This window comes from Rosa chinensis, chromosome 6, assembly GCF_002994745.2.
Source record: "Rosa chinensis cultivar Old Blush chromosome 6, RchiOBHm-V2, whole genome shotgun sequence".
Classification (NCBI taxonomy): domain Eukaryota; kingdom Viridiplantae; phylum Streptophyta; class Magnoliopsida; order Rosales; family Rosaceae; genus Rosa; species Rosa chinensis.
Window position 1 is genome coordinate 37,934,069 of NC_037093.1, and position 14,614 is coordinate 37,948,682.

General features: G+C 38.7%; 1 protein-coding gene, 1 long non-coding RNA gene and 1 other non-coding gene across 3 annotated transcripts; 1 reads left to right on the plus strand and 2 right to left on the minus strand.

Annotated features, from left to right (window-relative positions):
• Positions 1 to 1,275, minus strand: LOC112171282. Its single transcript, XM_024308486.1, has one exon. It carries the CDS (start codon positions 1,273 to 1,275, stop codon positions 1 to 3), a length of 1,275 nt encoding a protein of 424 aa, XP_024164254.1.
• LOC112174990 lies at positions 971 to 1,077 on the plus strand. Its single transcript, XR_002926290.1, has one exon. It is a non-coding gene; the product is annotated as a small nucleolar RNA R71 (small nucleolar RNA).
• Positions 1,276 to 8,234: 6,959 nt separating the features above from the next.
• LOC121049761 lies at positions 8,235 to 13,168 on the minus strand. Its single transcript, XR_005801252.1, has 3 exons — positions 13,154 to 13,168; positions 9,773 to 12,461; positions 8,235 to 9,425 (listed from the first exon to the last, which is right to left on the minus strand). It is a non-coding gene; the product is annotated as an uncharacterized LOC121049761 (long non-coding RNA).
• Positions 13,169 to 14,614: the final 1,446 nt, after the last annotated feature.

Sequence of the window (14,614 nt, forward strand, 5' to 3'; positions counted from 1 at the left end):
CTAAGTCAGTTTCAATCCTGGAAGTCGCTGGGCCATTGTTTCCTTCCTCTTCGAAATTGGTGTTTCCTGTTCTTCATCAATGTGCATTGTGGTGTTCATTTGTGCCTTGGGGACGTCATTGATGATCCTTCCACTTCTAGTGGTGATGGCATTGGCAGATTCAAAGCCCCCCTTTGGATTTGGAATAGTATTACTTGGCAGCTTACCACCTTCAGGGCCTTTTGTCATAAAATCAACCACGTGACCAAGCTGTTTCTCCATTGCGTCCATCCTCTTTTGCATGAGATTCTGACCTTGCATCAAATTGTTGGTTTGATTTTGCATTTGATTTTGGTTCTGCAACAAAGTCTGAGTAGAAACAGTTAAAGTTTTTATAATCTCATCATAGTTATTAGAAGAAGAAGATGAAGAATTCGAAGGATTAGAGTTTAGAGGAGCCTGTGGCTTTGGGAAGAAGCCTGGAGGACGTTGATTGAAGGCTTGAGAAGCTGGTTGGGCGTTTTCATTGTCCTTCCAACGAAAATTGGGGTGATCCCTCCATCCAAGGTTGTAGGTGTTAGAATATGGGTCATTCCTTGGACGTTGGTACCCTTGTTGGAACCCTAGGGCGTTGACACCTTCAAAGTTTCCTCCTTCCATGAGTTGAGGGCATTGATCAGACATATGCCCTTGCATTGAGCACACTCCACATACCATAACTTGTCCCTTCATTCCCTGAGAAACAATAGAAGTAAGCCTGTTAATTTTATCTTCCAATTGAACCAATGTACTTACCTCATTAACTTTTTCACGTGTATGGGTGGGCTTGGAACCGCCATATTGTTGTTGATTCAGGGCCCTATTCTCAATTAAGATCATTCCAGCTGCAGGTTCCTTGTCAACAAATGATCCTCCTGAAGCTGCATCGAGCATATCTCTTTCCAAGTTGGTGAGACCATCATAGAAGCAAGTGAGCAAGGTCTCATTCTTCATGCCATGTTGAGGGCATTGAGTGATGAGAGTTTTGAACCTTTCATAATACTCTGCATAGGACTCATCTTGCCCTTGTTGAATTCCACTTATCTTCTTCCTAAGCATGATGATCCGAGATGTAGGGAAATATTTTTCCAAAAATGCTTTCATCATGTCTGCCCAAGATGTGATGCGTCCACTTGGCAACTCATAAAGCCATTGCTTTGCCTTGTCAGCCAACGAAAATGGGAAGGCTTTCAACTTCAAGATTTGCTCATCAGCTCCTTGTGGCTTCATGCTTGTGCAAATGAACTGAAACTCCATTAAATGCTGATTGGGATCTTCCATAGAGTGTCCATGGAATGTAGGAAGACGATGAAGTAGCCCAGACTTCAACTCAAAGTCAGCTGTTGCTCCTTCAACTGCATCAGGGTAGGTTATACAAGTGGGGACACCACCTGGTGGAATCACAGAAGTTGAAAGTTGCCTAATGGTGAGAGCCATTGGTGGAGGTGTTGGCGTTGAAACTTGCTCTTGAAAGAGTGATGAGATGTCGTACACTTCTTCTTCTTCTTTTGGTGAAGACGAGCTTGCTTCCTTCAACTTGTTTTTGCTTCGAATTGTTTTCAGAAGTTCAGGATCAAAAGGAACAAGCTCGCCTTTTGGATTTTTCCTTGTATGCATAAACGAGTTGAAGTGCCTGAGGAACAAACAAGAATGGCGTTAGAACCCTAAGAAAAAAAACGAAAAACAAGGGGAAATAAATGTAAGGGACGAAATTATGAAAAACTAACACAAAACAAATTTTATTTCAACTAGAACTCGTAAATCAAGTTAGAAAAGAAATAGAATTCTAATCGTTAACAAAAACTTTCTCTCTACGTCGTTCGGTAACTCCTTTCCAACACGACCAGGTAGGTAAGGAACGATTTTGGTGGAGACAAAGCTCACTTGAAAACACTTCTCGTATCCAGACCAATCCTAGACATCGTGTTGTAATAAGATGCGCCTAGAGGACGTAGAGATAGAGTCAACGTTAAAAACAAGAATTCCAAAACTATTCAAGTATGATTTACAACTTCTAACCGAAACTTGAATTAAACTAAAAATTAAAATTGTGAAAAATAAGTATTTTTCAATCCCCGGCGACGCGGCGCCAAAAATTGATACGCTAAAAACAAGCGCTCAACTTAACCCTGCAAGATGTAGTCGTTAGCAATATAGAGTAAGCAAGGATCGTTCGATGCCAAGGATTGAGGGTAACCAATTAATCACAAGGAGAAATAAAAATAAACTAATCTAAACTAATCAAAGAACACAAATCAAACAAACAAAGAAACTAACTAAAAGAAAAGAAAACAACCATAGAATAAGGAGAAGAAGAAAGGAAGCAACGAAATAAAAGAAGAAAAGAAGAATAAATGTTTTGGGGTTTTAGGGTTTACGAAAATTAAAGGAAAACAAAGGAAACAATTTCGATTTTAAGTTGAAAAACAATATGGAGAAGACGTTAGAGACTCGGAAATCCACCACCAATTACTTTCGAACAATGTTAAGTTAACCTAGTTTCAATTACTAAGGTGTGAACAGAAATCAACCAAGAAACAAGTCGGAGCAGATCATGTCCCTTATTAATGTTTCCCTAATTACTTAGTCTACGTGAACGCACAATAGCTAAGCCTATCAAACATGCAATCAAGGTATAGAACGCTATCCTATCAACAACACATATAGTGTCAACATATTTGAAGCATTAAGATCTCATGGAAACGATTGATTATAGAGTTGCAGTCTAGTGTGGAACGCCTACCTAGCATGCTCTTCTAGTTGTTTAAAACATCAACTTTTGTTCAAAGCCTTGCATACTTGTGGATTAGAAAACAAAACGATTAGGTGAATTATTTTCTAAACCTAGCTCCAATTACATGCATAAATCCTATGTTCGCGACCATAAAACATACACATGCAAAAGTTTTCAATCAATCAGAGATAAACAACCAACCCACACCATAGATCAAGAAACTAAGTTTAATCAAACATATGTTCTACATAATTGGGGCTTCAAACCTCGCCCCTAACAAAAATAACTAGCCACACATGGTCTTAAATTCAACAATTAAAAGCATGAGTATTCGATTACAAGAGGATAAAAACCGTAAAGAGCAGAGTATGAGAGCCACGAATTCACTTTTAGGCAGCCTTAGATGCAGGCAATCCTTCAAGATGGGGCACGGCAGGAGCTTGATGGAGATGGATGGTGATGTGCACGGTTTTCCTTCTTGAAGACTTGGGAATTTTAGACTTTGTGTGCTAGGGTTTTGGGAGCAGAAGCGGCGCTGTAGGATGGTCTGTCTCAACGTGTTATACTGCTCTATATATATAGAATACACAGCCCTAGTTTCCTTTCCCAATTCTGCTTTGAAAGCCTCTCCTAATTGCTTGAGGATCACTCTACTTGGTGCATAATTAAATGATTTTCAAGCCTTAGTAATCTTCCCAAAATCTTGAGGAATCATTCTAGGACTCTCCTTCATGTTTGCAGCAGCAATAACCTTCCAAAAATGCCCCCAAAATTCGTCCACAAAAGATTTCTGCCAAACAGTCCTGTTTCGACTAGGTTTCGATTTCTTACTCTGAAGCTTCCTTCTTGGACAAGGAACGACTTCGTCTTGACAAGTTTCTGGATGGTTCTTGACTCCCACGTGTTCTATGACATCATATCATCTAGAATGATCGATAACCTTCTGGAAAAACTCCAAGAAAATCGCCGGAAAAGATCTCTCAAAAAGCTTCGTGAAAAGCTGACAGTTTCTGCCTTATCGGGAAGCATACTTCGACTTTGATTTCCTACTGGCTCGTTGATGATTTTGACCTGTTCTTTGGCTGTAGTTGAAGTATAACATCATGTCTTCAAGGATCGCTGGCTATTTCTTCAAAGGTGCATCTGGGAGGGTGCAAGAATTGCTTCTCAAAACCGTTCCCAGAAAGCTGATTCTGAAACTGCAGTTTTCTGCTTTGCAGCAACTGTTTTGCACAATGAATTCCGTGGACTTTCCTTGTAATTTCTGGCCAAATGGTTGATCAAACTTGGTCCTCTGCATCAGTACTTCATGTTTCATGGCTTCGTTGCTCCCTTTCAGCTCTTATTTCTCTTGAATCACTTCACGAACTACCTAAAAAGAAAACAAAGTTAAAACTGACTTTTTAAAGGAAATAGCTAAGAAAAGTGTAAGGGATTTCACACTATATTCGTCGCATTTATGCTCCTATCAAGTATCCTTCGAACTCACGGGCCTCCCACACATCCTAACTAGGGCTATGGCTAGACTGCCACTCTCTATGGCGTTGGTGTCATGCCTACCTCCGTGTAGGATGGCACTACATCCTCTTGTAGGGACGTCCATTCTTGCAGGCATATTTGCAGCATATATGTGTGATCTTGTTACTTTAGCAGGGATCGAGATAAGACATAGTGGGGACAGACCACGACAAACTATCTCATCAAAGTGACAATCTGCAAGGCATTCAGTAAAAGAGATCGCCTAGCAAGGGTATTAAGTGGTAGACAATTGTTGGAGTCTCATAACCAACGTATATGTCCATTCGTCTGTGACGACCCATCTTAGAGCGTTGTGGCGCCACAATAAACACATAAAAGACGCACTCAAATATGCACAAGTATGAAATACTCGTACCCAGTCGCTAGCTATAATATAGAGATAGATTGAGTAGCGGTACGTCGTAGACAAATTCGCATAGCTGCATGCGATATTGCATAACCCCAAGAGGATATAGGGAGATTGGTGTGCACAACCAATTTTCAAGCTACCATCGTAGTTGTTTCCGCCAGACCATTTGGGTGTGTACATGAGAATATGATGTCCAACATCAATTCCAGTGATATGCAATGATCATCGAAAGTCTTCTATGTAAGCTCTCTAGCGTGGTCAAATCGAATTGACTGAATAGGATGATCCGGGGAGTGAGCCCATCGCCATATGATATGTGCTAGGAGTGTAGTAGAAGCAGCATTATAAGTGGACAATGGCACAACATGTGACCAGCGTGTTTACGCATCAACCAGCATCATGAAATATTTAAACGTCGGCAAATTGGTTGAATCGGTCCACATAATCCCCTCGAATTCTATGTAAGAACAGAATAAGTATTTTTGTATCCTTTTCATAGGACAGTCTCAATCCTAATTTCCATAAGGAACAGGCTTTGTAGAGCGAGAGGCCTTAGAAGTAACAATGAGGATTTTGGTTGGACCTCAGATCTGAAACGCTATTGGAAGCAAAGTTTGGTGATTGCAAGATCACCTGAGGCGCTGATACACTTAAAGCAAGCATATAATTTAACCCTATAAATATCATTATTAGTATAAGCAAGTAGGGATCGTTCTATTCCGGGGATTGAGGGTACACCTGTCAATGTAAGACAATTTAAACAATTAAAATAAAAACAAAGTATAATATTCACACATAAACACTATTAGGTTTTTGGTTTTTCGAAAATTAAAAACAAGAATTAAAACTAAGTATAAACAAAAACACAAATACAAGAATGAAATGTAAGAAACAAAAATTAAAACCAAGTTTATAATTGAATTCGAATGAACCCTACATTGTTCTTCCAAGTCATGTGAAAGGAGTTGATTATGTAAAACATTAGAAAGCAAACGATTTCCCATATTTACTTTCAACGCTAATTAATCTAAGTGAAAGCACAAAGACTAATCCTATTAAACATGCATTCAAGCTCTAGAAAGCTAGACAATCATACATATTTAACGCAATAAACACATAGAAAGGCTATCAACTCAAGTGTACAACTTAGTATGAATAAGTTCACCTAATTGCAATCCTTTTCAATTGAATTCGATTTTTGTCCAAAACCTTTACTACTTTTGATTTAAGTTCATAACACAAAAAGTTGAATCATGTTCTTAAATCTAGCACCATTCATATCAAAACCCTAAGTGTTTCGAACCACATAAGATTAAAATACAAAAGATATCTATAAAGCAAATTCAATCGAACAATCGAACAATCACACATAAGCAACTTTGGAATCACAACATAGAATTCGAAATCCTTTATTCAATCATAAAATTTCAGAATATAAACCTTGTTCAAACATCAATGTTAACTAGAACAATCTCTAACGAAATCAAACAAGGAGAATCAAAAGTGATTACAAGAAAGAAGGTTGAATTACACCGTGAATGGAGATGGTGATGTAAAACTCGAATGATGAACTAATGAAACTCGAAAGCAAGCTTCAAAAGAGCACAGCTTCAAAGGTGGAATGATGGAGATGAGCACGGCTTGGTCTTGCTTCTTCCTTCCTTGCTTGAAAACGCCAAAGGTTGAACTAGAGAATGGAGAGAGCTTTCGGGCGTAGAGAGAATTTTCTGAATTGTAAGGTGTTCTTTGAGACGTCTAGGGTGTAGTATATATAGGGAACGGCAAGACTTGGCCTCCAAGCAGTGATTTTCTGTTTTATTTCCCAAGGAATTAAATTAATAATTCCACATGCCTTCCACCAATGAGAAATTGCCAAATAAGCCCTAGTGTGTCATCCAAGATGATTCCCTAATATATTCTTGCCGAAATTCCTTGAATATTTTCTGATTTTCTTCTTATTCGGCCAAGATATCCTTAGGGTTTCAAGGAATGAATCTAGACGCCATTTGGTCCTTTTCTTGATGTCCACACTTTTTCTTTCCATAAACTTCACCCTAGAAAATCTCTTGCGTAATCTTTTATTTGTTCTTGATTTTTCACCCCACTTTTCTCTCCTCCCTTTGGTTTTCACGGCAAAGCATCTCTAGGGTTTCATCCTTGCGTCACAAACCCTAATTTCATGGGCTTTCATGGGCCTTGATCCATTTTGCCGAAAATCCATCTCAAATCCATATAGTTCTTGGGCCTCGTTGCTTCATCTTCAAGCCTTTTCTTCCTCCAACGTCTAGACACATTATTTTTCCATTTCTTTTTCATGGTTGCGTTGGAAACTTGCTTGGGAAGCCTTCCTCCATTTCGCAGGGTTTCCTAGTTGGATTAGGAAAGCTTATTTCTTCATTTCTGCTCAATTGTGTGACCCTTTTCTTCTCATATTCGCTCGTCTTGACGTTCGCAAGCTCCTTTTTCCATTCGTGAGTTCATTTCCACTTTTTTGCTCGGAGGTCCTGAAAATAGAAACTATACTGATAATAGAAACTTTCTAAAAATGAAAATTGAAACTTACTAAAAATGAAAAATAGAAACTTTCCTAAACTGAAAATGGAAACTTGCCAGAAATGAGAAATGAAAACTACAGAAATGGAAACTTTCTACAATAAGGAACTTTCCCAATCAAAGAATGGAAACTTTCCCAAATAAGGATTTTCAAGGAAATGGCGCAGAAAAATGTAGGGAAATGTAGTTAAAACGTCGCATTAAAATGCTCCTATCAGGCGCCATCACCATGATGAACACTATTTATGGCGTCATGGATATAGACTAGGCTGGCGGTAGATGGTGGCGGCGCCAGAGGCAGCAGCGGTGGTCACACTTAGTCCAGGAATCAACCTTTGATTAGTGCTTTGTTTCACTCGAAAGAATGGATGTCCATGTAAAGTCTTTAATAGAGAGATCATCATATCAAGACTAGGATGACATATCCTATCGCAACAAAGCCAATATGTGTCTAAATCCAAGAGACATTCTCTCATAACTTTATTGGATTTAATAGCTCAGATAGTGGTGACATAAAATCCACTAGAGAGACACACAAGTTTCTTTAATATGTGCCTTTATTCGCAATCATTAGAGGTATTGCAAATGAACTCTTTTCAGTTCTCTACATGCATTTCCGTATGGAATCCGTTCGCTCCAATAGCACAATAGGGTTCGATTCACCCTAGTAGCATAGAGAGTTTTTGTGACAGTAATCAAGGTGCCATTTGGCAGGAGGAATTTGGGCCATTCCATGAACTAAACCTGATGGTCCACCCATCGTATCACAGAACAATATGCGTAGAATTAAAATGGAGTCATAATGAAAAGAACTCGAAATTTTATTCATAAGTCAACAGAGTACATCATTGTTTCTTTGACCAAAAGAAAATCTAATCTGAAACTAGCTAATGGAAAACAATATAGTCGTTTGACTTCTTTTGGTAACTCCAAAATAAATATGACCAGATGAGTAGAGAGATGTCAGTGGAGCAAGGCTCGCTTAAGTACCACTTATCTCAAAACCTTCCTAGATATCATACTTACTTTGGATGAGCCAAGTTGAAGAAAAAACTAAACCAATGACATTTACTACAAAAACATATGGCAATTGCCTATTACATCTCTTGGAAAAATAAAGACTTTATTAAAAATCGCCAGTCTCTTGATCTTGGCCTAATTTTAAGTCTTCAACCCTTAGTTTGAGATCACCTTTTTAATATTCTTGTTCCACAAAGTGAGCTTCTCTTACTTCACAATATGCTTTGTAGGCAGTGACAACACTGTCACGAGCTCGATAAATGTGTGCCCAATGACCTGATACTCCACATCGAGAACATACATCTCTGTGCTCATGCTCCCTTGATTGAAGCTGTTTGAAAGTTTCATTAGGATGGATCTTAGTGTTGGTGGCGCAACCAACATAACCAGAGGCGTTGCCTCCCTCTCTCTTTCCATGTTGAGCTCTTCGGTCCCGTGTCCACCTATTTTGGCAGTCTTCCTTATTGGAGCGAGAATATGGACCAGAATGTCCAAAAATGTCCCTAGATTTAGGTTTCGCTTTGGCTCCTTCTCTTAGAGGCGCGACTATAATTGGACTTTAGAATAGACTATATTCCCATGGGTCTCGAATTATAGTTCTTCACAAGGATGTTGCCATGCTTTTCAGCTACATTCATGCCTCCAATGAGCTCATGAAACCTTGTCAACTGTCCTACAGTAACATCGCTTTGATAGTTCTTAGTAACCATCAAAGCAGAGACGGGGAAGGTAGAGAGAGTCTTCTCAATTAACATCACATCTGTGATCTCTTAACCATAGAATTTCATTAAGGATTTAATGCGAAGTGATTTTGAGTTGTAATAAAAAAACTGTCTTAAAATCACAGAAGCGGAGGTTATGTCATCTCACTTCTAGGTCAGGAAGCAGGGAGTCATGGACGTTGCCAAACCATTCTTTGAGTGAGACCCATAACCTTCTGGGGTCTTCTTCATTTAGATACTCGCACTAGAGTGAATCATTCATATGACGAGTCATTAAGATGACAGTTTTCACCTTATTTGCCTCTAAGGATGCTCTATTTGCGTCCAAAACTTGAGCTTGCTCAACTGTTAGCACGTCCTGGCTAGGCTCAAGAATCATTTCTAGGATTCCTTGGGCCTTGAGATGCTAGCGGACATCACGAACCCACTTGTGATATCCAGAACCAGTTGTCCCAATGGAGCAAAGTCCAGTTTGCTCAGGTTACTCATCCTGAATAGAACAAGACAAAGGGTTAGTTTCGGAGCAAAAAGACTACCACGAAAACAATAAAAAATTTTATGCCTAGTCGTTCCCAAGAATTTGATTCCAAGATGTATCGGATTAGATTGAAACAATGATGTGTATGTGGTTGATCGTATATTCTCAACAAACTCTAAGTTTGGATGTCTCAACAAGCTACAAGCTTAGAGATAGCACGAACCCCTACAGTTCGGCTTAGATGATGAAAGATGAAAGGGAGGGGTAGAAGAAGGGAGGTGGCAAGTCCCCGAAGAAAAGGAAAAAATTGAAATCTTAAAGAAAAGTATACAAAAGCAGGAACTTTAATGAAGAATTACCTTAAAAAGGACAAAGGGGGGTCGACGAAACTTTTGGTCTATAGTTGAACAGAGAAAGATGCTTCTAGCCGGTGGTGGCCGGAACTGTCCTAAATAACTTCTGTTCTGTTTTTCTGCCTGCGGTTCAATGACTTAGGCAGCCTTTTTAGTCACTTTTAGACCAGTTCTTAAGGTTCTGCTTCAGGTTCCTGAATCCTGGCGTCGAGGAGCTATTGGTGACCGAGTTTGGCTACCGTAGATTGTCTGGAAGGCGGCGAACCTGTGGAGGATTTGCAGCAGACGGTTTGGAGCTTCAGGAGGCCGGTTCGGTAGTTTTCCTGCAGGTTCGGGTGGTTTTGCTGCCGGTTCTGAACTCTTGGGGTCGAAGGCTTAAAGGTGTGCGGTTAAGGTAGAAAGGATTTCAAGGTTTTGTATTCAGATTTAGGGTTTTGGTTTTTGTTTTAGGGTTTCACTATTTGTTTCAGGGTTAGGGCTTCTTGCTGATAACGTGTTTTAGGAAAAAGGAATGCAGAGAAAATTGGGAGAATGAGTTGTACTTACGTTGATAACAGGAGCCTTTTTATATAGAGGATTACAAGCAAAGAATCTGCGTCTTACAAGATAACTGAATCATACAATAATTGGAATATCTCCGTAGATATCGGTAAGACTAACCATATTACAACTCAGACAAGTAATCAGAGTTTGGAACAGACACACAAACTAGGTGTCCTTAAACAACTTCTTGTTCTTCTTTCTTTCTTTCTATCTTGATTACAAGGGTACATCACATATTTATAGACCTTGATGGATCTTTCTAGACCTTTCTAGACTTGTTAGATATTCTAGACCTTTGTTACACTTCCATGATTAATATAGAACCTTATCACAATTACATGATAATTCTAGAGACTTCCTACACTTACATGGTAACTCTAGAAACTTCTTGCACTAGCTAATATGATCACTCTAGATCATCTTCTAGATTTATCTAGCAACTCTTAGAATTCACTTGATTGCTGTAGATTATCTTACATGTTTCAATGTGCATTAACTTTCAACCAGACAAATTAAGCTTTTAGGACCATTTATATTTAACAAATTCTTGCAGTGGAAGTTTATTAAGAATATTCTGCGGCAAATTGGAACCAGAGGGAGGTACTAACAAGCTTGTAATTAAGCATGCATGTATGCAAGTATCATGACTAATTAAGTTAACTAATACTATGCAATATTCATGCATCATGATTAATTTCCTTTTGTTAATACTATGCAACATTGATGAATGCAGGGGAATAATTCATACTTCGAGTCCGGTGGTGTACTTCCAGGAAATAATATTCCAAAGTGGTTCAACATTTGTAAGCATCCAACTGATCCTGAGAATTGCGAGTTTGTTATTAAACTTCCTCCAAATTTCAGTGGAAAGAATTCGAGATTGGCTTTATCGGCTGTGTTTGAAAGCACAGATGGAACACTAACCTATGATTATAATGATTATGAAAAACACGGGTTTCATGTCCTAGTCCGCATCAATGGTGCTTATATATATGATGTTCATGAGCATTTCCTTATTCGTCCGGGGTCAAATCATGTGTGGCTGCAGTATGTTTCGTTATCTGATATGAGGCACTGGGGGCCACAGTGGCATGAAGAGCAACTTTTGAGCAAGTGTCAAGTGGAATTTCGTCCTTCTAAACCACTTTCCTTGAAAATTTGTGGTGTCCAACTAGTATGCCACCGGAACGAGTTTGACAACAATGATCAAAACTTAGCAGATCTTCAATTTTACAAGAGAAATTACGATGACTTGGATCATGAAGTTGTTCAAGTTCCAAGATCACCTTTCTATTGGTACCCTCAACAGAGATTGCGCCTTGGAGCCTTGGGCGTTACACTAGTGGAGATTGACCAGGGCGAAGATAAAGGTGAGCATTTCCTTCATTGGATCTTCAAGAAAGTACCAACTCGATTGATCGCTCATGCCAGGATACTAAATTTGTTTTATGTTTTAGTATGTCTCAGTTTGATTTTTTGTTTGTTTGCCATCAAATAATCCCCTCTTGGGAAATTTCTAGGGATGCATGTTAATTTACGCTTCAATTTCACCATCTTGGTACTTACATACGTAGGTTTATAATTTATAATATATATACATGGATTAAGCAGAGATCAGATCATCTTGCCTCGTATTATAGAACATAAATGCGACTTTAGGATAATTGCAGCCTTTTTATGTTGATAAGCTAACTGAATCATTGAACAATATTTAGAACAATTGAGAACTAAGAGAACTTATGAATGATGATGAAAATACAGACGGTAAGGGTGCATATCTATGATGGATGGAACTTAGGAAATTAATATTTAGGTATGCCCTTATTTCATTCTACGAAATTAACTAGCTTGAAGAGCATGGCTGGGAGGCTCACTCTAATACAAACTGTTACTCCATCTATTCCCTGTGTATGCTATGCGCGCAAATGACTAAGGTTCATATTCACATTTGTGATAACATTGCCAGATTGTGGAGTACTATTAATTCTTCATGTATTATTTGGAGAGTAAGGAATGGTAGTACGATTAGATTCTAGTATGATGATTGAACATGTCATAGTGGCCTTTCTAATCTCGCTATTGATGGTGCTTTGGTTGGTGATGACACTTTTGTTCCTGACTTTGGTCTCAACATGGTTGGGATATTGATATTCTGTAAAAGTGAAATCAACAGAATTAGTATTATGATTCCTATTAGCTTGAATGATGATAATTAATGAGGATAAAATCATATGGACGCACAACTCTAGAGCCTCGTTTGGTTCACAGAGAGCAAGCATCGGAAAAGGAAAGTCATTCCTTTCTTGCGGTTAGGATGCAAAAGGAAATGAAATACTTTCCTAAAGTAAAGAAAAATAGGGGGGAAATGGTTCATTCCATACTCCAAAGGAATCATTTCCCTATTCGTTCCTTGCATTTATTACTTACAACACATTATTTTATTGTATTATTTACAAATTTTTTAACAACTTTCTAGATAACTTTTCACATGTTACGAAACATCGGAATGAAAAGTTTTTCGAAAATTTCATTTTTCTTCTCATGGGAAAGACAAAATAATTACTTTTATTTCCTTGAATCAAACAAGGCATAGGGGTAAATTTACTGTTAAATTAAAAGTGCATATACTTCTTTGCTCTTTGATGACTCCATATCTCTAATAAACTTAAGTTGGTTTCCTGGACAGTGGTTCAAGGAAGGCTCCTCACAGCTGGACAAGTTTTTCCATCAGCAAGAGTAGAAGAGAAAATTTAAGACTCAAAGCCTAATGACTAAGTTCACAAATCCTAGTAGAGCTAGGCAGGGAAAAAAAATAGTTTCTCTCTTTATGCTTAATTTACTTACCGAATGGCAAACACCATGAAGTGAATCAATTTTCTTTCTCAATCCATCAAATTCACAAATCAAACGATGCCTGAATAAGAGTCTGCATTTTCCATCACCATGGGAAAGCAAAGAAATAATTATTTTGTTGAATCCATTTCACGAACAAAGCGAGAATTTTGTTGTAGGACATTATTAAAACAGTGCACCGTCAAGTCTTAAAAAATTAAATTAAATTAAAATGGAATAAAAGGTACGATAAACTAAGGTCTCAAATACTTCCCTTACTTGACACGATTCGTACGCTTGTGGGAGTTTATGATTCAAGTCAACCCCCTTTAGACATAGTGCTTAATGCTCCCACGCCAGCTATCCGAAGAGGTTCTCTAGGAAAGAAATACTTGGGTACTTGCTTCAAAGATAGGTAGCGAGCCAAAACGAAGATTATTTGGGGAATTCAGATCGGTCTCTGATCGTAAGGAAGCAAGCTGAAGCTGATGAAGTTCTTCAATCAATCGATCTTGCATCTCAACGTTTATACTCTGTATTTCAGCATTTTGAGCACGAAATGATTCTTGAGCAGCACAAATCTCCTCCACAGAATCACTCATAATTTGAATCTGAGAGTCAAATAGCGGTTGTTGAGCGAGGTAATCCAACTACGCCGCCGTTAAGTCACGAGTCACCGGAGGACCACCACCTCCTTTCAGCTTTGGTCCCATGAGCGCAAGGGCTTTGATACTAGATAATAAGGACCTAGAATTGGAAAAGTACATAGAATAGAAGAAAATTGAAAGAAAAAGGAAAAGTTTTATATTTCATTGATTAAGTAGAATGGCAACAGAGGCCAGCACATATAGGTAGTAGCAAAATGGAAGGAAAGGAAGAATTGGACAGTTGTCCAATTCTTTACCAACCCAGTACATAAGACCCCAGGCTGGCAGATAAGGATGACAACACCATCAATTCAACTTACTTCAGGTCAAGTCAAAGGATTAAGCCTCTTAATCAAACTAATATTAGGATTAAGGTTCTAATAGAAACCCACCGGTTGTGGAACACATTGGGTTTGGACTTGGTTCCCGCTAGATCCAAAGGCACCGAAACCCTACCCAAAAGCATCCCGAAGTTGAGTTCACAGCTGGTGCCCCTTCGTGGGTGTAGATTGAGATTTTGAGGCAGAGTTTAGCAGCGAAGATGGACTTGGACGCGACCCGGTCTAGATCCGACTTGTTGAGGTGGAAGGTAGCGGCTATTACTTCGTGGCTATTAACGTCTAAGGTTTGGGTTTTAGGTGCGAGAAATGGCACGACGGCTGTTTGGACCGAGAGGTTATTGAGTTTGATCTTGCAGAAACACAGCGAAGACGAAGGGATGGAAGGGTGGGGGATGGTAAAAAATAAAAATAAAAAAAGAGAGAGAAAGAAAATAAATTAAAAAGAAAAAAAAAGTAAGTGAGGGTATAATAGGTATTTTGGCGTG